Consider the following 24120-nt stretch of genomic DNA (forward strand, 5'->3'; position numbering starts at 1 on the left):
GATATACAACTGATTCATTATGCAATCACTATTGAAAATATTGCCATTTTATTAGAATAATATGAGTGTATTAAACAAGTTATTGGTTATTTCAATAATCATGAATTAAATAATTTATACCGTAAGTAAACTACACTTTGTGCGAAGGTCCGTACCATGACACCCAACCCACGGGCCGTCTCTGGGCCACCTCTTTGGGCCGGTTTGAAATGTTTTCAAATTGGTCAAGTGAAATCTCCACACACCTGGGGCACTGAGCCGGGCAAAACGCACCGACCACATCTCTCAGTCACATTCCATCCGTGTCAGTGTTGTCACTCCCACTGCTGTTGTCCAGGTTACATGGTGTGCTTTCCTTGCATGTGGTCTTTGACCTCTTAAGGGCACATTTCCTGTTGTAGAACAATTTAATCATTATGAACTTAGAAACAAGTCATCCAATCAGTGCCATTTCTAACACATAACAAAGCATAGCAAAATACAGGACAAATGTCCTGACATGGAGTTCCCTAAAAGACACATGCCAACCTTTGATAGTAGAAGTTACACTTCAATCTGGCCTGAGATATTACCCACTGAAACTTTGTCACTGGTCGTCTATAGGTTTTCATGAACTTGTAGTCTCCTCCTGCTCTAGACACAGTAGCTACAATCCCCCCAACCTAAACCATCTTGGACTAGCTAATACAAATGTGGTTTTGTTCCGTAATGGAAGAGGAAACATCAATTATTATTTCAGTATACTCTTGCAAACATCAGAGGCAGCATTCTGCACAGAGCCCCTTTAGATACATTAAATCAGTGTAGTAGTTTGTTCACTAATGATGCCATAATTTAATATCAGGTTTTGGATGTATATCTGAAAACATTCAATGACAAGATTATGCAAAATTTGAGAGAACTGTAGAAGGTGACCTTGTGACTAAATTGGGTAGAACTATCAGTGACTTTATTCTAATATTTCTAACCCATAGCAAGGCATAGGAAGGTTACGCATTTGGAGACAATTATATGGATACTGCATTTAACAAAACTGTCCTGACGTGGAATTCTATAAAAGACAGACTTGCCAACCTTTGGTAGTAGAAGTTACACCTCGATCTGGGCTTGCTGCTGCCTTGAAACTCATCCTCCGATAGAACTCTTTCCTGTCACAAGGAGTAAAGCAAAACAGAAAACATAGTAACCACCAATTTTAAGTGGCCCCTGGATCAGACAGTCGTGAGGACTCCTTGAGAGGTGTAACAACTACAGCTACTTACCGATGAGACATTGTCCTCTCTGGACACCCCTGGACACAACGAGTTTTCTTGCACAGCAACGCACACATCCTCCCCCGACGTCTGACTTTGCAGTTCCGCACTACTCCCTGTGGTAAAGATTTGCTTTTAAATGAGGCTAACAGCAAAATAAATTGTCAGATTAGCTTATGATTATCATTACTGTGAGAAGTATGACTTTTCCCATTGTTGTGTGGTTTCTGGGTAATCATTATTTGCCACTGTTCATAGAATTCTTGCCTTTGATTAATTTATCAATGCAGTCCTCTTCGCTGGTCTGGCTTTTCTGTGGCAGAAAACACACAAAACCGAACACTCAAACCAGCGGGTTACAGAGACAGGAAATTCATTGTAAAAAGGTCAAGGGGTTAAAACCTCCCGGCTGGCCTGGGAACGCCTCGGTGTCCCCCCGGAAGAGCTGGAGGAAGTGTCTGGGGAGAGGGAAGTCTGGGCATCTCTGCTCAGACTGCTGCCCCCGCGACCCGGCCCCGGATAAGCGGAAGATGATGGATGGATGGGTTAAAACAGATAAAAATGGTGGAACTCATTCTCACATAGTTTGGGGAACAGGTGTTTCTGCGAAGCCTGGCCTGTAGAGCCATAACTTCTCCCTCAGTCCGGAACAACTGGACCTGCAGCTCGTCACAGCGCTCACCCAGCTCCCGGATCTGTTTCCGGTATTGGTCCTTCTCCTGGAGGCTCCGGGAGTTCTCCTGATGGTACTCTTCTCGAGAGGCAATGGCCTACCACAACAAGAATGGACAGACAAAACAGAAACGTCGCTTTTCTTTGCTGTAGTCGTTTACAGAAACGGCAGCTGTGCCAATGAGCCCCTGACCACAAGCCACACCAATATTGTGTGGTTTTTGGGGTAAAACAAATATAAGCAGCATGGGTCAAACTGGTACTGTACTACTGGCATAAATACATGAAAAATTATAAAAATAAATCAGCACAAAATGTTTTAAGTTAATGTTCATTAAATTGTTCAGAGTGCTTGAGTTGTTCCCCATTTAAACTTTGCCGGTCCAGCTAGCAGTTTGCATTACTCCTCATACTCCCTTTAGACACTTGCAGTTTTATACCCCACACGCTAACCCTAGCCCTAGCCCTGGACTAGATATTACTAGGCTAGTTTCATTCGGTAAGAGAAGTGGGTCAAGTCGTGTAAATTTTTTGTAAATATTACAAGTACGATTCTACACAGAGCCCCTTTAAATCTAATGTTCGCCCAGGTGTTAATGTCATCAGGGTCACATTTTCACTTTGTCATGAATAAAAGTTATTTGAGGATACACTGACAGGGGAAGTTAGGAACTGGCAACAAGATAGTAAACTCCTGGTCAAACAGTCCCAGTTTCACCTATGCTCACCTTGTCTCTCTCCCTGATAATCTCGTCCATTTGTTTAAGGATTTCCTCCATTCGCTCACGATACATTTTGGCATCTTTCTTCAATGTCGTGCACTTCAACTCAAGAACATCCTTCGCCTCAAAGTACTGAAAGAAGAAATCAATTCTCTATATTAAAATGGGAAGAACCGATTTTGCAACATAATGGAGATACACAGCTTGCGCAATTCACCCTCACACCGATGGCTGTTCCAATAATAAGGAACAAGCTTGGACAGAAAAGCACACAATTTGTGTTGTTGAATGACTTGTTTATTCTACACCTGTGTTGAAAGAGCAGTTGTATTTGTAGCAATGTGACATTTTAATTTTGTTGTGTACTATTTCATTTCCATTCAAGTACCAACACTTTAGCAAAATTTAGGAAACAATCCATTCTAAGTTATTGTCCGTCCTCTCTATTTACTGAACAGGACAGAATTTGGTGGAGAGTTAATTAAACAGAGAGGACGAAGGAGTTAGCTTAATCAAGTGATAAAAAGCAGTTGAGGTCTGACTGCCGAGAGATTTTACACGCAGTACGTTTGCATTTGATAAGTGTTCACAACTACACGTCTTGTCTATAACTGATCCTAGGCAGGTCCTGGTGTCTACCTGGTTACACCGTGCCTCAGCATCGTGCAGATCTCTGCGTAAACTGTAAGTCATGTTGACCAGCTCCTGATACTGAGGGTTTGACAGCGGTTTGTTGCTCTCCCGGGTCATATCACTCGGCTTCGTCTGATCCAGGGGGCCTAGAGAGGAAACCTGCCGGAACATAGAAATCACTGTAATCCTCGTCACATTGCTCTGAATATATTCCTTTTTTTTCACGTAATTGTGCCAAAAAGCCTGGGAGAAAAATGTTTTGTTTATGTTGTCTTTTCAGCACAGTTCTGGAAAGCTGTAATGAATGCTTAAAGTAGACTGGCATCATACAACTCTGCTCAGTCAACATGACTTGATCCATAAGTTACAAAATGGCCCAATGTTTCCTCTAAACAAAGACATGTACATTATTTGAATAAACACATTGTCTGTTATTTCAATGTGACCCATTCATGTCACTGCATAGTCAAACATTTGTTAAGAAAGGCTCACTGAAACTGAACGAGATCAACCCATACAAGAATAAAACATGTTAAAAAATTAATTGATGGGGGGGGACATTATAGGCAACATGTGAAATGTGACACATTTGCCAAACAAACTATTTTTCATGCATTCTGAAACGTGTGACATCATTTTGAAATGTATTCTGAATACATGCATTTTCATTTTCCAAAAACGTACCTGATCGGGGGTCTCCATCTCCTGGATGCGAGCTCTGAGCAGATCGTTTTCTCTCTGTAACTTCCAGATCATGTCCTGACTAGGTCTCTGCTCAATGGCATTCTTCAGGTTCACTGTTCGCTTGCGCTGGATCTTTGAGTCACTCTCTGCATTCATCAGGCTGTGCTTCAGTTTCTCGATCTGATGAGAGATGAGGATTCCATTAAAACTCTTCCTGTTGTTGCGATTCACTGTGCTGTTCTATGAAACATGTCTCACCATCTCCGACTACAAAGGTTTCTCTACATGAACTAATTGTGAATGCATTTGACATATGAATTCTCTGCCGAAGACTAGGACATATAGGAAGTAGGATATCATCTAACAGCGCCTCTCAGTAAGATTAATAGTAGACAATCTACATACCTTCCCTGTACAGCTGGGTTTAGCTCTTAGTTGTCAAGGCTAGTCCATAGTAAACACAGGCACTGGTGCACAGCTATGGCTTCCACAAGCTCCTCTGATAGGCAACTCTTTATCAAATCAAATAATCAGCGCACTTGGATAAAAAAAAAATCTATTTACTGCAAGTGGCTCTGATCCTAATACATTAAAATCCAGGAAAAAAAAAATCAATCATCTCAGATATGAGAACATTCTCTGTAGTGACAAAGCCGAAGTTCTCACGCCAACTCCGGATGTCAGCACCCCTGTCAGCACTGCCCTAATTCCCTGTAGGGTTATCCCTCAGAGAGGCCACCTTTGCTCGCGTAGTGGTGAGTGAGGAATGGAAACCGTTGCTTAGTCTGGACCCTGCTGAGGATTTAGAGGTGACCGTCCATTCATCTCAACATCTCTAGGCCCTAAACAAAATAAAAATCTGCAGTTCTGCAGCTGTTTTAATCGATTTGGCTAAAGCCTTTGACTCTGTTTCCATTACATCCTCATTAAAATGTTCAATTCTTGGGCCAATGCTGTTCTCTTTGTATTTTACTGACATCGCGCTTGTTACCTGTAACTCCCTCATCCACCACTGTGTCGATGACATGTTTCTGTATAGAACTGGCCCCTATGTTCTCCATCCTAAAACACAGCATAACATCCAGCATGCCTTCTTTGATCTTCATCTACTCCTTAATACCACCAAATACTGTATACACACATGAATTTGAAGTTAAATACAGAGTTGGTTTGTAGTTCCACAAGGCATCTTTAACCCAAACTGCCAAGTAAACAGAACTAATTATTGTCTTGCCAATCCTCGACTATGGTGACAGCCTATATGCTTGCTACTGAAATGTACCTAAAAAGAAATTGATGTCACTCACCACAACACCATTTGCTTTGTCGTCAGGACACCATTCATCACTGTGACCTAAAGACTTCAGTTAATTGGCCCTCGCCACATACGTAATGCCAGACTGGTACCGATTTAATTAAAAATGCCTTCTAGGTAAATGCCCCCCCTCTATCTTTGCCTCGCTCACTCCTCGACAACTTCAATTCCAATAGTAACATGCACTCCAGTAGATATCTCAGTCTGGTCTGAAACCTTCATGTCCTTTGGTCAACATCAATTTCAGTTTTCAGCCGCCAGTCACCAGAACGAATTGCAAAATAACCTTAAACGCTTTCATCACGCTTTCATCACGCTTTCATCACACAAACCAAACCAGCTGAACCCCTCTGTATGTGTCTCGCTGTATTTGGTGGCATTTGATGGCCATTGTATATAGTCTTCTTTGTAGTGTTTATTTAAATTAAATCTTTTAAGATTATTCCTATGTTTCTGTGTGTTGTCATCTTGCAGTTAGATGTTAGTCCTGCACCAGGAGAGGAGCGTTGAGTTGCTTCCTGTTGTCCTCTCCTGGCGCGAGGCCTTGGTACTGTCTGGGAGCGACCACGGCACTGGGTACCCCCTCCCTTACCCACTGGAGCCTGGCAGTCAGGCAGCCAAAAACCATCCTTCCATCCCCGTGGCCCCTGGACAATGACGGGCTGACAGGGGCCAGACATCTACTCATCCTGCCCACATTGCAGGTCACATATAAAAGGCTTGTGCAATCAATGGAACGGGAAGCAGCAATTGGCAGTCTGTCCTGCCCACATCCGGACATATTGGTTTGGTTGGTGAGACACGTAGACAGTCCTTCTATTCTAATCACCAACACAGTACCTCATTGTGGTATCAGCTTTCAGTTATCTATTGTACATTCGATGGTTTCAGTTATGTCTCCCTTCAATCTGTCTTCACAAACATCTCCATCTGTGAGTGTGTGTGTGTGTGTGTGTGTCTGCACAATTACAGCTGGCTGAGCTAGTTTGAGTTTTTCCCAGAACGTCGCCCCCCCTCACCTCCAGTTGCAGGTCTCGGTTGGCCATAAGGGCGCTGTTCTTGTCTTCACTCAGCTTGGTCACACTGTGCATCAGGCTGTAGTTCTCGTCCTTCAGGTGTCGCGCCTCCTCACAGAGCCGGTCCCTCTCCTCTCTCATGTGCTGCACGCGCTCCTGCTGCTTCTTCAGCTCCCTCTCCCGGACCTGCTGCTGCCGGACGGCTCCCTCCTGCGCAGCTGCGGCCGCAGCCACCTCCTGCCTGCGCCGGCGTTCCTCCTGCAGGGCCTTCTGGAGGCGTGTGACCTCACTCATCAAGAACTGAGTCAGTCCTGACTCCCCCGCTGTGTCTGGGATTTCAGAGGGAGGACAGAATGTGGCGTTAGGTCCAAATCCATTGTCATAGACATCAGCACGTTAGAAGGACCCAAGCAGAAACATTCGTCACCCGTAACTATCAAAATAACACATGAAAGCTTGGACAATGACAATGCCTACAGAAATACGGTCGATGGCTACTCACCAACCAGAATAGAGAAGACCCTGGCAGGTTCTTTGCCAGTGATTTTGCGATACAACTGAGGATAGTCCAGCTCCAGGCTCTCAAGGAAGGCCACATAGCCTTTCAGTCCAGTTCTCTGAAGAATATCCAATAGTGCACCTGTGAAGAAATGGACAGGGACGGGTATTCCGTTGAATCACAGCCACGCCACTGTCACACTTCGAAGAGATTAGTCGATCGCTTGGCTGCTGGCTTAATTATAGAGGACAGTGCCTTACCTACTTTGCGTCGGCGGACGACCAGACTAGGGTCATTGAATATCAGCTCCTCGTCCTCACTGCTGATCACCTTGCACTGGCGCAGGTACGGCGTGATCTGCGATGGTTCGATGGTCTTTATCAGCAACATCCTGTATTCTTCCAACTGAACCCAGCACTCCTCATCCTCCAAATCGGACACATTCTGACTGTCGGTCATGATTATCAGAGTCCAGTAGCGTCTTCTCTAAGGGCTGATCGGCTGGGAGTGAACTCTAGATTGTGGCTTCAAAAGTGGAACTGGTTTTGAAGCGGAACTGGTGTTTTATGACGAAATATTTAAGTTCCTATTTGTTGGATTCATTTCAGTTTTTCTATTTCCTACATATCACAAGGGCAACGCTATACAAAACATTGTGCTGAAATAAATATAACCAATGACGTTTCTAGTGACGCTGTAATAATGACCTAACTATGAAATGATTTCCAATGTACTAATCCAACACACAGTAACAGTGATTGGTGGTGGTCCTCACAGTTGTTATTCATGCTTTAGTGTAATGACTAAAGCGATGACTCAATTTATATATCTTCTTTGTAAATAATACGTTTTGCATCACAGGAAGAATATTTGCCAACAAGATTTAGGAACATACACAACTCATTTTGATAATATTCTTAACTAGAGTTCTATGTTTTTCCAGAAATCCTGTTTGGAGAACATTTCCTTTTTCTGAAAACCTTCAACCAGAATTACCTGGATTTCTAGAAGTGCTTGTGGATTTTGGGAGAGTTTCAATACTCATGACAGAGCAGAATCCTGTTTTAAGTCTAACAAATCATAGTTTTCAAATATGTTATTGATCACATAGTGGCAGTATATAGTTCAAACGATTGCAGAAGTGTTGAACAAAAGATAAGAACAAAGAAAAACAAAGAACCCTAATCAGATAAGGTCACACTCACTTCTTCCTCAAAATTCCTAAAACCCAACTGATTCATAAATGTCATTAATGTTCTCAGGAGAAATTGCATTATATGGTTGAAGCTATAATATTTTGCATCCCCCCCCCCAAAAAAAAGAACTTGTACAAAAGCACAAACAAGCTTGCTCCTTTAATGAAACTACAAATTACACCATGTAAATGTCACATTAATTTACCTTTAGGTGGCCTGCAAAAAAACCTGACTAACGTGCTGTGCAGATACACCCAAAACAAATGTATTTTTATGAACAAGTAGAATGATTTATAACGTAAATGAGTACAGGTGAACATAAGACTGTACAATGTAAAAACAATTAAATACAATTATGAACAAAACAAAAACATACCAACTACTTGAACTGCTTTATTCCTCTGTGCTCCAGTATAATGTATTATTAGGGAATGCCATAGAATACAGCTGTTTACAGTTCCAACAACACTGTTTTCAAAGACAATGGCATTACAATAAAACTGGCTAGGTATTTTAAAGGTCTCACAGAAATCTGTCGACCTGTAAGCCACACCTCAATCCAAAACAATAACATTTTCCTCTGTGTCCGTGTTGAGGTGGTGGCACTTATTCCTGGTTTTGATTCCGGAGAAGGCAGCGGCCGGAGCTCCCATTCCGTCAGTGATAAGCAGAGGGGCCTGAGAAAAGGACAGAACAACTCAGCATCTCAGTGAAGGAAGACAGCCGGGCAGCGTAACAAGGCAGGTTAACAAGCATATGAAGTAGGGGTTTAAGACTGAACTCACCAGTGCTGTTGGCTGATCATGCACAGTATCCTGCTGCTCTGAATGGTTACTGAGAGGTTCCTCCTCCACATCACTGGAGTCCAGGGACGCAGACTCTTTGACTGTATCAATGGTAGCCAGAAGAGCAGGCATGGTGAAACAAGACAAGAAGCGAGCCTTGAGGAGCAGGTAGCCCGGATTTTGACTGAAGCGCTTCGCCACAATGCTCCGCACCACCGCAATCTGCTCCTCCTCTTCCAGATTCTCCTTCTCCTCTGGGGACAGAACCAGCTTAGCACTAACTGCCAACACTGTCTTACATTTCAGGAGACCCGATAGGGTAGTCAGGTTACTGACAAAGGGGGGTAGGTAGGGCAGAGTGACTTTCAAACCCGGAAGTGAAACTCCATTACTGCCACTCGACCACTTCCTAACTTGGGCCGGGTCCTCCATGAACATAAGATGGGGATCGAACTGAATCGCCTCGGGTTTTCTGCAGGGTTTTGGGGCATGCGTAGCAGCGTTAAGCGGCACGATTCTGAGGGCACGGTGAGGGACGGAAGCTGAGAGGGAACCTGGAGGGACTTTGAGAACTACAGCCTGTGAAGGGCCAGTCTGTGGTTGGAGTGGATCCGACATGGCTGTGTTCATGGGCACAGAGAGAACATTGACCCGGGGACCATTGGCTGCCACAGTCCGCATGCCTGGGTTAGTCATTCTCAAACTGTTCAGTGGGCCGTTCATTCTCGGAGCAGCGCCGTTAATGAAGGAAGTGCCGGTTAAAGACGGTGGAGCGTTCAGTGTTAAAGAACCTTGCTGGTTCATGATAATAGGCTGCGCATAAACGGCTGTTGGTACATTCTGAGGTGCCATCTGGACACTAATGCCACTGATTGACACAAGTCCATTGGGGGTCAGGACCCAGGCGTTCTGTGTAGTGGACAGAACCCTGTTAGAAGGCTGGCTCATCAGGGTCACTTTGGGAGGACTCTGCATACGAGCTCTCTTGCATTTGGGCGACTCTTTCACTGCCTTTTTTGTAGCAGGATCATTGGCCTCCTTCAGAGCCTGGGTGTTGTCCGTAGGTAGGCGATTACGTTTCTTTGTTAGGGTAGAGGGTACAGGCTGGCCGGGCGTGGAGGGTACAGGCTGGCCGGGCGTGGAGGGTACAGGCTGGCCGGGCGTGGAGGGTACAGGCTGGCCGGGCGTGGAGGGTACAGGCTGGCCGGGCGTGGAGGGTACAGGCAGGCCGGGCGTGGAGGGTACAGGCAGGCCGGGCGTGGAGGGTACAGGCAGGCCGGGCGTGGAGGGTACAGGCAGGCCGGGCGTGGAGGGTACAGGCTGGCTGGGTGTAGAAATGTGTTTTTGTTTGGAAGTTGGAGTGGAGGGAACCACAGGATGTGGGGTGGACAGTACTACAGGCTGTGCCACGACCAATGTCTGAGGGATCATCACAAGTTGACTGTTCGGTTGGCGGAAGCCGTGCTGCCGCCTGATCTCCTGCTCCTTTTCCTTCTGGCGCAGTATACCGGCAACCGTTTTGAGGTTATATTGTTGCTTTTGTTTATTCAAAGCTAGAATAAATAAATGTCATATGTTAAAATAACATTGGATTTTAAATGAAATACTGATTAAGAGGTTAATGTGCAGAATGTCAGCTTTAATTGAGGGAAATGTTATCCATAAACATAACCCATGTAATAATGACAGCCATTTCTATACACACCCACCATTTTACGGGACTAAAAGTAATTGAAAAAATTAACAGTCTCAAATTAAGCGGTCATATTTAGCACTTGATTGCACATCCTTTGCATGTGAAGATTGCCTGACGTCTGCAAACCATAGACATCTACCGGGGGTCTTCCCTGGTAATGCTCGGCCCGGGCAATACTGACGCAATCTTTAGTTCCTGTTTGTTTCTGGGGGTTTTGACTCATGCTCAAGAATCAGGTTGGGTCATTGACCAGGTCAGTCAAGAACATTCAACTTTTTTGCCCTGAAATAACATCCAGTGACTTTAAGGAATTTGGCAAGATCTGAGCTGGCAAGATATTTCTCCACACTTCAGAATTAATCCTACAGCTCCTATCATCAGCAGTTACATCAATGACATAACACTTCCCTCCACCATATTTCACAGAGGGGTTATTACTACCAGTTCCTTTTTATCTCTGCAATCTCCTCTTGCCTTCACTCTGGTTAAAGATCATATTTGTCTCATCTGTCCACTCTACAAGACCTTTATGGTAGTTAGGTCCAGAAATAATTGGACACTGACACAGGTTTTGTTATTTTGTCTGTTTACCAAAGTACAGCTCTGGAAGAAAATAAGAGACCACTGCACCTTTTTTTTTCCCTTTCCAAAAAAAGTTGAAAAGGAAGGTTTGAGTGAGGAACAGATGAGTTAAAATTAAGAGACCAATGCACCTTTTCAAGAAAAAGGTGTAGTGGTCTCTTCATTTTTTCTGGAGCTGTATTTTCAATTTACAGTTTAATAATGAATATGGGCTTAAAGTGCAGTCTCTCAGCTTTAATTTGATGATATTCACATCCAAATTGGTGGAAGGGTGTAGGAATTACTGCTCTTTAATATGCAGCCCCCTCTTTTACAAGGGACCAACAGAATTGGACAATTGACTCAAAAGCTGTTTCATGGGCAGGTGTGGGCTATTCCTTCGTTACTTCTTCATCAATTAAGAAGGTAAAAGGCCAGTAGTTGATACCAGGTGTGGCATTCGCATTTGGAAGCTGTTGCTGTGAACACACAACATGCGATCAAAGGAGCTCTCAATGCAAGAGAAACAGGCCATCCTAAGGCTGCAAAAAAAATTCAGAGATAGCAGGAACATTAGGAGTGCCCAAATCAACAGTTTGATACATTCTGAGAAAAAAAGATTGCACTGGTAAGCTCTGCCAAACAAAAAGGCCTGGACGTCCACAGAAAACAACAGTGGTGGATGATCGTAGGACCCTTTCCATGGTAAAGAAAAACTCCTTCACAACGTCCAGCCAAGTGAAGAACAATCTCCAATAGGAAGGCATATCATTATCAAAGTCTACCTCAAAGAGAAGACTTCTCCAGAGCAAATACAGAGGGTTCACCACAAGGTACAAACCATTCATAAGCCTCAAGAATAGGAAGGCCAGATTAGACTTCGCCAAAAAAACACCTAAAAAAAGTCAGCCCAGTTCTGGAGCAGCATTCTGTGGACAGATGAAACTAAGATCATCCTGCACCATAATGATGGGAAGAAAAAAGTAGGTAGAAGGCTTAGAAAAGCTCATGATCCAAAGCATACCACATAATCTGTCAAACATGGTCGAGGCAGTGTAATACCATGGGCATGCATAGCTTCCAATGAAACTGCGTCACTAGTGTTATTTGATGATGTGACAGAAGACAGAAGCAGCCGGATGAATTCTGTAGTGTATAGGGATATATTGTCTGCTCAGATTCAGCCAAATTCTGCGACGTTGATTAGACGGCGCTTCACTTTACAGATGGACAATGACCCAAACATACTGCGAAACCAACCCAGGAGTTTAAGGCAAAGAAGTGGAATATTCTGCACTGGCCGAGTCAATCACTTGATGTCAACACGATCAAGCATGCATTTCACTTGCTGAAGACAAAACCTAAGACAGACCCACAAACAAACAAATGAAGACAGCTACAGTAAAGGCCTGGCAAAGCATCACAAAGGTGGAAAACCAGCATTTGGTGATGTCCATGCATTCCAGACTTCATTGCCTGCAAAGGATTCTTGACAAAGTATTAAAAATGAACATTTTATTTATGATTGTGTTAATTTCTCCAATTACATTTAAGCCCCTGAAATAAGGGGACTGTGTACAAAATGGTTGCAATTCCTAATAGTTTCAAATTATATTTTTGTTCAACTCTTTGAATTAAAGTTCAAAGTCTGCACTTGGTTGTTTCATTTCAAATCCATTGTGATGGCGTACAGAGCCAAAATTACAAAAATTGTGTCAGTGTTAAAATTCTTCCAGACATAACTATAGGTCACATTTCATGATAACCTCTCAATCATGGGCAGTTATTTTAAACAGAATTCCCATATAATAAGAGGGTCATAAATTAATGTCTGCCACTGAACAGAATATGAAGATACTTTGCAGAGAACTGATCTGATCTCATTTTGGTGATAGGGTGATTTTAAGGGATGATAAAAGCAATATTCAAAGTAATTCACAAATGCACTGATATACGTTACCCAGTTTTGGTTCCCCATTTTTGCATTCCATTGCCTGAAAAAGATACATTGACACAATAGGCTCTGTTCAAGTTTGTAATAAGTAGCAATTCTGTAAGGTTGTAAAGTATAAGTTTGTTAATGGCATTGTAAATTATACTTACTTGCTCATTACGCATTTTAATGATCTGCTTACAGCCTTCTGCATCTACACGGAGAACCTGTTGAAGACCATAAGAATATAAAATCGGCAGTGCAGAACAGATATGTCATACATTTGGTTTTCGCTGGTATTTCTGATGTTAGCATGTATTGTGTAACCTAGCCAGTCATATGGTCAGATATGCCAATAAAGAAAATGTTTGTAAAACATTTGTCTATCTGAATACAAATACAGACCTAGATATTTGCTTGGACCTAGAGGGCTACTTGTAAAACCAGACTAACATAATTGTGATTATTCAATTAAAACGTATTTGTGAATACATTTCCTACCTGCAGAAATAACAAGAACACAGGAGTATTGGTAAGTCCAACTCTCTCTGCTCTCTCTCGCACCGTGTCAGCTTCAGAAACAAGATAGGGTAGGGTCAAGTCAACAATTCTGGGTTTAGCTCTTCTAACAAAAACAACGACTTACTATGTTGTACTACAGAAGAGAAAAGGTGTGACATGTTGCCCTATGAAATCCTTATGAAGTACCTTCTCTAATCTTTTTCGAAGGCAGTGGTGGGGGAATCAGCACGTTGCCCACCCAGGGAACCACAGCTAACTGAAGGGCATAGTTGAAAGTGGTGTAGTGTTCACTGTTAGCAGAACTGTTATTCTGCCTCGAGGGACTGTGGGGCTTGGCCTGGTCATCACTCACAGGCCCAGTTTTCTGCAGAGAAACACATGACGAGACAGTCAAGGACTCGTCATAGGCTTTAAAAAAAGAAAACATTCTTTATTGACACAGCTCATTGGTTGATTGAGCTAGACACAACATTCAACAAAAACAATTGAAACAATACATTCACTGATGTATTCTAACAACTCAAACATTAGCAATCTTCACTCCATCTAAACCAATAAATTAATAAAAACGTCTGGCTAATCCTCAAGCAGGATTTGAACCCTGGTGTCCAAACGGCAGTGACTTTACTGTGCCATTCAAGGGCCCCCAATTGTTAGTATCTTTCACTGTCATCTTACCTGCTTTGCCGCATTGGTTTTCTTCCACTGGATGAGATTTCTCACTTCTCCGTAGCACACCTTGAGCATGGCCAGGTCACTGTTGTAATCCTTTGAAAGGAACACATACACAAATGCTGCTTTATTTATGCCTAGGGCCAGGAGTTCTGGGAATTTTGCTTCTATTTGTGCCACAAAGCAGGATACATAGGTTAGCCAGAAATCTACAGTATCTTACACATTTTGGAATAATAATCATGTTTCCATACATATAAACAATGTTTAAAAATAGAAATAGTATTTTATTAGTATATATGTAACAACAAGACTGTAGGAAGAAGAGGCTGTGGTCTGGTGTCAGGACCGTGCACCACTAAACTGCTTGTTTCACTGATGCCGTTTGGTGATCCATACGAAAAACTGGCAGTAGAATTACAATAATTGCATTATATTTAGGTTGACAGAGGCATGTCTAGGGCTGCTGTTGGAGATCTGCATAATGTAGTGCAGTAAAGTCATTCTGGTACCTTCTTTGCCAGTATACGTGGGTTTTCTCCAATGATAGTGGCAACAACCTTGCCAAAGCGGTCCAAGATGGTGGAGCGAACTCCCAAGAACTGGCGTGCCGACAGGCTGTCCGTCGCTGCCTGCTCCTGCTCAGCTGGGGACTGGTCCCTGCTAGGTCGTTGAACCATCATGGTCCTCAACTTCCCGGGCCCTTCAAACATCTTGTCTGGCATGGGAATCCACTGCTCCATGTCAGGTTGGTGGTAGTCTTCAATAATGTCGCTCTCCTTATCAGACCCGTGGAGTTCAGGGAGTATCCGATTCTCCTCATTGTCACTGTCCATGAACTCCATGTTGACGTCCTCCTCATCAGAGCTCGAATCCAGTTCGTCTGAGCTCTTCTGCCGACTCGCAGCCTTTTTTGGCATAGGTCTACTCCTCCTGACCCGCCGGGATCGACAGCGCTGTTGACAGAAACCAACATGTTGGTGCTGTGTCACCGTTTGAGTGCAGGAGAAGGCTACGTTGTCAGCACTCACCTTGTACCCGGTCATCTTCCTCCACTGATTAAGGACCTGGCTGTCAATTCTGTTGGGAATCTCAGCAGCTATCTTAGACCATTTATCTATGGATAATCGAAGAGCATTATCGTCACAGTGACATCAGTAAAGCATTTTGTGTTTTGCTCTATACTCAAAGGTTTGAATTAGAAATCAACATGAGGTTAAGACAGGAGAAGATGGAGAAAGTATCTACTGAAAGGGCATCGGCAAACGTGAACCCAGAACACAGGTATTTTTGGCTCATCATTAAGTCTCATCTTCAGCAAATAAAAAAGGCCTATTCAATTAAATATGGAAATTGATGTTACCAGTTAAGAACATTCCACTAGCTGGCCCCTAAAGAACCCTGGATACTTGCAAATGTATGAAGGTGATTCTGATTGTAGTGGCTATGACAGTGTTTGTGGGGTCATTTTCTTGAATTTTAAGCAACCATCATACCACCCCCGCCACATTCACAGATTAGGTGGCATGAGCTCCTTTTCTTTTACAGAAATATTACCTGGCCATCCTATTTCTGAGGCTACCCAGTGTTGTGCGGTTCTGCTAGGTTCTTCTGCAGAGTTTTTTTTTTGCTATGACAGATTGTGTAAAATACATTTATAATACATAATGTCTTATTTAATGTTCAGTATAGAAGTCCAGAATTAAAACTAGACAGGCAAATTATGTTAAAAATCTATACTTCAACCTCCCATCCAAACTTTGGTAGTATATTAAAAGTTCCAATAATAATAATAATAATAGATAGCACTATCTAAGGCGCTTTCTATAACAGTTCCTACATCCATATTTTTCCACCAGTCTTCTGAGCAGTGCCTTTTCCTCCTCGTCAAAAGGCCCCTTCTTCACGTTCCCAATCAGGACATCCAAATACCTACAGAATTAGATGTCGGTCATTGACAGTTGGTTCCAAAAAAATATCTAAAGTTTGAGCTAACTAAAATCAGGGAGCTGGTCAGTGAATGTCGTGAGAGCCTGGTCAGAGTTAGTCCTCACCTGTCCCTACATTGACCGTCATTTCTACTGGGCACTTCCTGACGGATCTTCCACCAGTTCCCCACCCCGTATTTAGCCACTGCTTTAAGTAGCATCTGCAATGATGACAATAAAAAAGAAACTGAGCACTTCTGTCAAATGACTATACATAAGGAGATCTCCCCACGATAATGTCAGAATTCCTCCTGCCCATACCTCATCTTCTTGTTTAGACCAGTAACCTTTCTTGAGGGTGGGGTCTAGAACTTGAGTCCATCGATACATCAGCTGGCATGAATCTCGGCCCTCCATGAAATAGGAAACTGGAGTACAACAGAAACCATGGATTATGGGAGTGAATTTGGACTGAACACTGAACACTGAACACTGCGGTCTACCTAGCCGAATCTTGAAACCTAGCCGAATCTTCGCACACAAAAACGTAACGTGTGTTTAAAACTAGACTATATTAATTTGGATAATAACACGTACTGAACCAAACGCCCTGCACCAAATGCCATGGTACAGATAATGTACCATTACACCTCTACAATCTACAGATGTCTGGTGTTGAACAAGCACTTTGTTGCAATGCAAATCAGTACAGTTCAGCGGTGGAAAATACTGAAGCCTTGCGAAGATAAGGACCTCAGCAGGGATCAACTATAACCAATGCAATCGGTGTGCACCACAATTACAGATTAGGAGTTTACATTGAAGTAATTTTCCACACAATATTTTTCAGAGCACCTTCAGTGTTTCTCCCTATAGGCTCCAGTGGATATCGAACACATAGTCATGGCACCATGCTCTGCCGACGGGGCCAGACCAGACATTTAGAATGGCTGCCAGGGACTTACTCTGAGTGTACGGGATGTAGTTCCCAATACGCATCTTCTCCACCAGCTCTCTAAGGATCTCGTCCTCCTCGCTGTTCCAAGCACTCCTCCTGAAATCAGAGCAGATGTAGCGCTGGTATGTCTGGAGACACATGAAGGCTGTCCTGTTGGTCTGTGTGACAGGGGAGGGGTAACAGTGAATATAACAAAATGGGATGTGTTAGACATTGTGGGAATCACACTAGCAATGTACTGCACATCTCTCTTAGTAACCAAAGTGCACAAATCAGGACGGGATATTTCAACCCATTTCGGATCCCATTAAGGTCAACACCTACCCCAAGTTCATGAGCGATCTGATCCCAGTTTCGGTGCCCATGTTTCTGAGCAACTTTCTTCAACATCTGAATTTCATTTTCTTTCCAACTGGCTTTGTTAATGGAGGGATGCAGGTAGTTTTGCCAGAAGCTTTTTATGTCATCAGCTTCACGAATACCTTCAAACTGCATAAGAATAAGATTATAGCATTATTAGTTTGCCTTTGTATAGGAAAACAAACATGAAAGAGGGCGGTTGACGTTACTAAACCCACATCAATGTTGGAAATCTTTTGCCAGTCGTGGTCGTCACGGCGATCACCCCACAGCTCATTCTCCTTCAGGGCACTGCAAGGTAAAACCAACAACTGGGTGAAATTGAACCTCCTAATGTAAAGTGAGAACATAAACACAAAGCAGACATGTCTGACAAGATAACCGGTCTCAGAATGTAGTTAATAGTACGGGTGTAGCGGTACACGTATCCGCAACGTTCGGTTCAGGATGCTCGGTTAAGTACGCTCAGTTCAGTACGCGTTGTTATCCAAATGAATATAGTCTAGCTTTAACCACATGGGTTACTTTTATTGTGGTCAAAACTAACATTCTAAACTCAGAGTTCCCCCCCGCAGACTGATCTTGGAGCTGTAACTTAGCAACTGAAGTAGCCTACCACATTTAATGAAGCCTTGTAAATAAATATGGTGTACGGCTAGCCAAACGACTAGTCAGAGCTTGAGGAACCTCCCGTATCCCACTGCAGTCAACCTACAGGTAGCCGACTCTTGAAAATACTCGGTCAAACTAGCCATTTGTAAAAATTGTGTGTGCGGCTATACCATAATATTCATGAAAAGACTTGAGAAATTAGCATTTAAATATATAATTAATCTCTATGAAGATGTTAATGCTCCCGCAATTACAATAAAGGACACATTGCAGACAATAATTATTATTACTTAAAGAATCCACTGGATTTCTTTTATGGAAACTCTCCTTTATACGTACACCACATACAGATAATTTTTACGGTAGCATTTTTGAGAAATTCGCATTTAAATATAGTATAGAGTATAATAGTATAGAGCATCTCAATGGAGATGTGGATGCTGACACACTTAAAGCCACATTACAGCCTCAATTCCCATAACTAGTTAACGTATCCACATTAATTATGTTAAGGAAGGTCTCCTTTATATGTACACCACATATAGAGTAACTTACCTATTGCAATTTGGAGAAATTCACAGTGGAATGTATAATGCATCTCTATGGCAACTTGAAAGCAGTTACACTTAAAGATACATTACAGCCTCAATTTCCACAAATCAGTAGCTTTAAGTGTAGCACCATTCAAGACGCCATAGAGAGGTATTATGTATTTAAACATGAATTTTTTTTACAAATGGATAGTTTGACCCAGTATTTTCAAGAGTCGGCTATGTTGACCGCAGTGTTTAACTGCAGTCAACCTAGCCGACTCTTGAAAATACTGGGTCAAACCCGCCGTTTGTAAAAAATGTATACCATAAAAAGCAGTCTGAGTTGCAAGACATATCGGTTGAATATATAGTATCTCAAGATACATTAATGCATTAAACATTTCTGAAAGTACGATGTAGTAAGAACTTGTTTTAGTGTTTATACATCTGATCCGGACTTCTTTTGAGAAGAAATATGAATTTCCTATTGGGGTTTCTATTGCATTAGCCTACTTTTATTTATTACAAACGGCTAGTTTGACCGAGTATTCTCAAGTCGGCTAGGTTGACCGCATTTGTATTTTTCAGGTCTCCCATTTGGAAATATTGTTTCCAGTTAAAGTTGCACTAGGTAGGATTTGTTCAGGAAAACAAACATGTTGTGTAAGTTGATGGGGCCCTCTAAGAGTTGTTTAGCAACACAGACAGTTCAGTGCCAGTGAAATGTTAATTTATCATTTTTGGAGCCTGCCGTTACTTTCCAGACAATTCTGTTCCTGCAATCCTGTTCCAGCCAATTGCCTTTTGCGAGCCAGTCTTTCCTTGGCTAATTTTGTGAACGTGCATTTTACCTGGATGATATATATAGCATAAGTATGCCACAGGGAGCAAAATTATTTCTGAACATTCTCTATCAGGCATAGTTGTAGAACTGTTTCTGACCAGTGAGTAATTGCAAAATGCTGTAATTGTTTTTTACTGAATAAAATCCTACCTAGTGAATACATTAACTAGAGCGGCAATGGGCAAAGTTTATAACTTTGTAATAAATACAAATAAATGTTATGTTTTGCATGTCTTTGACCACTGTAACAAAATGTTATTTAACCGTGACTTAAAATTGTCGGTACATACCGAACCAAGACTTTTGCGTACCATTACACCCCTAGTTAATAGGCTAGATAGCTTTTTATATTGAAAATAGTTATGATGATTATTACCTGATGTTCTCAATTTCTTTCTCTATTTCAGTGATTTGTTTGCGCAGAATTTGCCTTTCCATGTTTTCAGCTTTGGTCATTTTCTGTGTAAGGTATTCCACTCTGAGACAAAAAAAACATGCAGATTTTCAGTACAGTCTACACCAATCTTCCATGTAAAAAAATCCATAGTTCTGAGACACTTTAACATTAAAATTCAACACATTAAAATGTAAAATCTACTTAATAGGATAATGTACAGTTGAATAAAAATATATTATTGCAAGGCATTCTTCAGGGGAAAACAATCACACTTCCTTACTTTGACATCTTGGGCTGTATCATGCGTTTCATGCTGTCTTTGACTACAGCATTTACCAGCAGAGTCTTCTGCCATCCCTCCCCTGAAAAGCAAGGAAAATCACTATTTATAAAGTCACCAAGATAACACAGCACTCTACCACAAGTGTTCGCTAAATTACTAAAATGTTAACGTGAAATGTGAGTCTAACTTATTAAGTTATTAGACTCACATCTTTTCATTTTAACATCATCAAGGCGTCTGATCCTTTTACTCATGATGTCCTTGGCTTCTGGATTAGCAGGTGGGCCCTGTTTGGATTGGACAATCATGGCAAAATTATTAATCAAATCCAAAATCCATGAATCATATTACACTGAATTTTCAAACTCATCCCTACCAGACATGTGACTTTATCTTTAAAATAGGGCTTCAAAAAGTTTCCCAAGAAAAGCTTCAGTGTGGGTTGTCCAGATGTGGTAGCTTGGGGAGTTCCTGTGCTGGAGAGCCGAGTCATAATCTCATTCTGTAGGGCCAGACGGACATAATTACATAACATGGACATGCACAGCTGAGCAAATTTGGACTAATTTAACAGATTCCAGAGATGCAACTGGGCTTTAGTTGTTGGCCTCTTACTTGTTGCTGTCGATTGTCATTTAACAGTCGCTCCAGCTCCTCCAATTTCTCTTTCAACACTTCCTGATAAACCAGGTTCATTTGAAGACAGGTCTCAGTGTTCTGTGGCAGGTCCAGCTCCCCAACACTGTCCTCATCGCTCTACCGGACATGGACAGCAAGCCATGTTGGAGTAACATTACTTAACACACCGTATTATAAATGTGCCAGATGCTGCCAAAATGAAGGTTCCCAAGGAAACATTATGATATACAATGTTATTATCTTAGTAAGAGTAGAGCAGAAGACGAGAGGGGGGGCTAGGGCGGGGGCTAGGCCAGAGCGAAAAATCCAACACATGCTCAGATGTTTGACTTTTCAGTCTGAAATAGAGTTCAGATCCAGAGTCTCTCTGCATAATCATCATGTGATAAGCTCAAAAGAGGAATGTTGGAATAGTAAAGATCAGTACTCACAGATTCTGTTGCACCTCCTTGGTCATCCTCATCTGTTTCAACATATTTTAAGAGGTTACACACGTTGTAGAAATGTATGCTAGCAGATAAACATAAATACATGAAAATATGCAGAACCAGCTGAAAGAATACTAGACAAGGGCAACGGCCACATAACAGATTTTCTGTACTACATATACCTGGGCCAAGAGTGCGCTCCAACTCTTCAATCTCTTTTTGAATCCGTTGCCGCTCTGCCTCCAAGTTCTCTGAAGGACCCTAAAAGAGCAGGTTAACTTCTCAATTCACTTGAAATAAGTAATGATCCCAACACGTTACCATGTCACTAAGTCTTACCAAATGTTCTGGTTGAGACTCATTGTCATCAGATCCATCCTCTGAGAAGAGTGAAAAACCAAAATATAGATTTAGGGACAATGGAAACACAGCCAAGCAATTGTAGTTACTACACTGAAGTATAGGGATAGACCAGGGGGCAATGTCTCTTCTTCATATAAGCCTGCAGTACCAATAATTTATTAATCACCATCACAATTGTATTCCTTGCTACGTTTGATGCAAAATCTTGAGACAACTGTTTCTCTTCAACCTGACAACCCTACCTGAATATTATTCTGATACCCACCAGAAGCACAGCTGTCAGAAGACAGCTCAATCGAGTTGGTTTCGGAACCAAGGGTGCGTTCGAGAGCCAAAATCTGGCGTTCGATTTTCTCCCTCTTTGCAAGAAGGTCACCGGAGGACATACTGAATGATGCACCTTTTAAAAAAAATATGGTAAAAAGTATAACAAACCAGGCTAATGACTGGCTAATAAAACGTTATGTTAATCAGAGCAAAACAGTGTGTACAGTTAACATTTACAGGAAGCTGACAGCTAAGGTGCTGAGGGGGACGGTGCCCTACGTGTGATCAGATATTATTTACAGAAAACAAACAACACTAACTCTAAAATGCTAAAGTTAAATCGCTCCACTTCAGTCAATTAGAATGGTCTAACTTAGTAAGTCATGCAGTCTTGCCCAGGAGGAGCATCTGAAAAATCCCTGACGTTACTGACCAAGTCTGTCATCCAAGTAGAAACGCTAATTTTTACGATATAACTAAACAATAGTAATAAATGGAAAGTTGACTTGCAAATAACTCAATTTAAGTGTCACGCATGCTAACTTGCCGACTGGCTATATCACTTAATATATTTACGCGCTGCGGACCACACGATTAAGCTAGAATATTAGCATATCCCCCAGCATGCAATTCTTAAATACAAGCAGGATATTTTTATTATTATTCGTATACTGGAATGTATTAACTACTTAGATATAGATTTAACGCACTTTACCTTTCAAATCATGTTTCTCTGCTTAAAAGAATCACATTTAGCTTGGAAATCATCAAATACATGAAAAACCCACAATGCAACACCAGAGCCACACGTTGAACATACGGATATGTTTGGACGTCACAGCCATAGAGATGGATAGAGGTTTCAACGGTGTATGCGTACGTGGTTTGAAATATTTTAGCATGAAGTAGTGTGGTTATTTTCATCAACGAAGCAGCTTCTTAGAACCGAGCCAGAAGACTACGTTTCCATAACGAAGAGTTGTAGGATGGTCATTCTTACAAGGCTAACTTTGTTACAAAAATACCAAAGGATAGCCCCATACCAATTGTACAATATGTCAAACATCTCTGATGTCATGGGAGTGCTTTCCTTCCTCTGGTCTTGGCTCAACCACATTATTAACTTTACCCAATAAACTATATAATTAATCAAGACACCAAGCACACACTAAATTCAAAAATAAGTGAACCACTATTAGATAACCTGACTTAAAGCCCAATGAAAATGTGTGGCTTTTTTTCAACAACAAGTTCAATTTTGACCCCTACCGAGTAAAATCCTTCTGTGAACAATTGTATTAGTATATACATTTTTATCTCAGTACCTATTTCCATTCATATTTGGCACACATTAGCACACATTCTCATCCAACACATGTTTATTAATCACAATCTTTAAGTCATATTTTCTCTATTAAATACAGATTTCATAATTTTTCAAATGGCCTTTTAAATTGGTTAAAAACTAAACATTTTATGTACACTGTGTGCACAATTATTAGGCAAGGGAGTATTCTGATCATATTATTATTATTTCTATGCACATTTTCCAAATCCAAGCCATATAAACTTGCTCATTGGATTGAATCATTTTGAGGTGATATGTATTTGTGTAATGAGGGAGGGTGTGGCAACAGTGAATAACACCTTATATCAAGGTGTGCATAATTATTAAGGAGCCTTTTGACCTCAGATAAAATGGGCCAAATAAGAGATTTAACTGACACTGAAAAGTCCTAAATTGTAAAATGCCTTTCAGACAGATGCAACACTCTAGAAATGGCTAAACTATTGAGGCGTGACCACCGGACACTCAAAGGTTTTGTTGCGAATAGTCAACTGGGGTGCAAAAAATGCATGAAGACGCAAAAGAACAGCAAAAGACTTGAGAAGAATTAAACGTGAAGCTACAAGGAACACATTATCCTCCAGTGCCACCATATTCCAGAACTGCAACCTATCTGGAGTGTCCAGAAGTACAAGGTGTCAAGTGCTCAGAGACATGGCCACGGTAAAGAAGGCTGAAAGAAGACCACCTGAATAAGATTCACACGTTGAAGAGTATAGATTGAGCAAAGAAATACCTGAAGACAGATTTTTCAAAGGTTTTAAGGACAGACGAAATCAGAGTGACTCTTGATGGACCAGATGGATGGGCCCGTGGCTGGATCACTAATGGACACAGGGCACCACTTTGAGTCAGGCGCCAGCCAGGTGGAGGAGGGGTACTGGTATGGGCTGCTATCATTAAGGATGAGGTAGTTGGACGTTTTTGGGTTGAAGATGGACTGAAACTCAACTCCCATAACTACTGCCTGTTTCTGGAATTTTACTTTCTTCAAGCAATGG

At 41.9% G+C, this 24120-nt stretch overlaps 2 protein-coding genes across 4 annotated transcripts; both read right to left on the reverse strand.

Moving 5' to 3' along the window:
- Nucleotides 1–13: 13 nt before the first annotated feature.
- card9 (caspase recruitment domain family, member 9) lies at nt 14–7284 on the reverse strand. The gene is made up of 11 exons (XM_010876724.4): nt 7055–7284; nt 6798–6935; nt 6299–6624; nt 3965–4144; nt 3287–3439; nt 2654–2779; nt 1835–2023; nt 1521–1566; nt 1263–1369; nt 1075–1148; nt 14–392 (listed from the first exon to the last, which is right to left on the reverse strand). Exons 1-11 carry the CDS (start codon nt 7251–7253, stop codon nt 290–292), a joined length of 1641 nt encoding a protein of 546 aa, XP_010875026.1. The 5' UTR covers nt 7254–7284; the 3' UTR covers nt 14–289.
- An 850-nt stretch (nt 7285–8134) lies between these two features.
- Nucleotides 8135–22575, reverse strand: snapc4 (small nuclear RNA activating complex, polypeptide 4). Of its 3 annotated transcripts, none has more exons than XM_029124654.1 (25): nt 22487–22575; nt 21770–21904; nt 21481–21521; nt 21324–21402; nt 21145–21176; nt 20690–20830; nt 20451–20576; nt 20283–20361; nt 20072–20153; nt 19771–19872; nt 17624–17696; nt 17370–17534; nt 17053–17203; nt 16409–16515; nt 16214–16308; nt 16000–16091; nt 15191–15276; nt 14672–15115; nt 14166–14255; nt 13674–13851; nt 13467–13537; nt 13136–13192; nt 12993–13026; nt 8776–10328; nt 8135–8667 (listed from the first exon to the last, which is right to left on the reverse strand). In XM_029124654.1, the coding sequence occupies exons 2-25, from the start codon at nt 21888–21890 to the stop codon at nt 8545–8547; spliced, it is 4122 nt and encodes a 1373-aa protein (XP_028980487.1). In that variant the 5' UTR covers nt 21891–21904; nt 22487–22575; the 3' UTR covers nt 8135–8544. The 3 variants fall into 3 exon arrangements, with proteins under 3 accessions (XP_028980487.1, XP_034152352.1, XP_028980486.1); XM_034296461.1 differs by lacking the exon at nt 22487–22575 and adding an exon at nt 22278–22384; XM_029124653.2 differs by lacking the exon at nt 22487–22575 and adding an exon at nt 22205–22384.
- Nucleotides 22576–24120: the final 1545 nt, after the last annotated feature.

The sequence above is a fragment of the Esox lucius genome, chromosome 13 (assembly GCF_011004845.1).
Source record: "Esox lucius isolate fEsoLuc1 chromosome 13, fEsoLuc1.pri, whole genome shotgun sequence".
Lineage (NCBI taxonomy): Eukaryota > Metazoa > Chordata > Actinopteri > Esociformes > Esocidae > Esox > Esox lucius.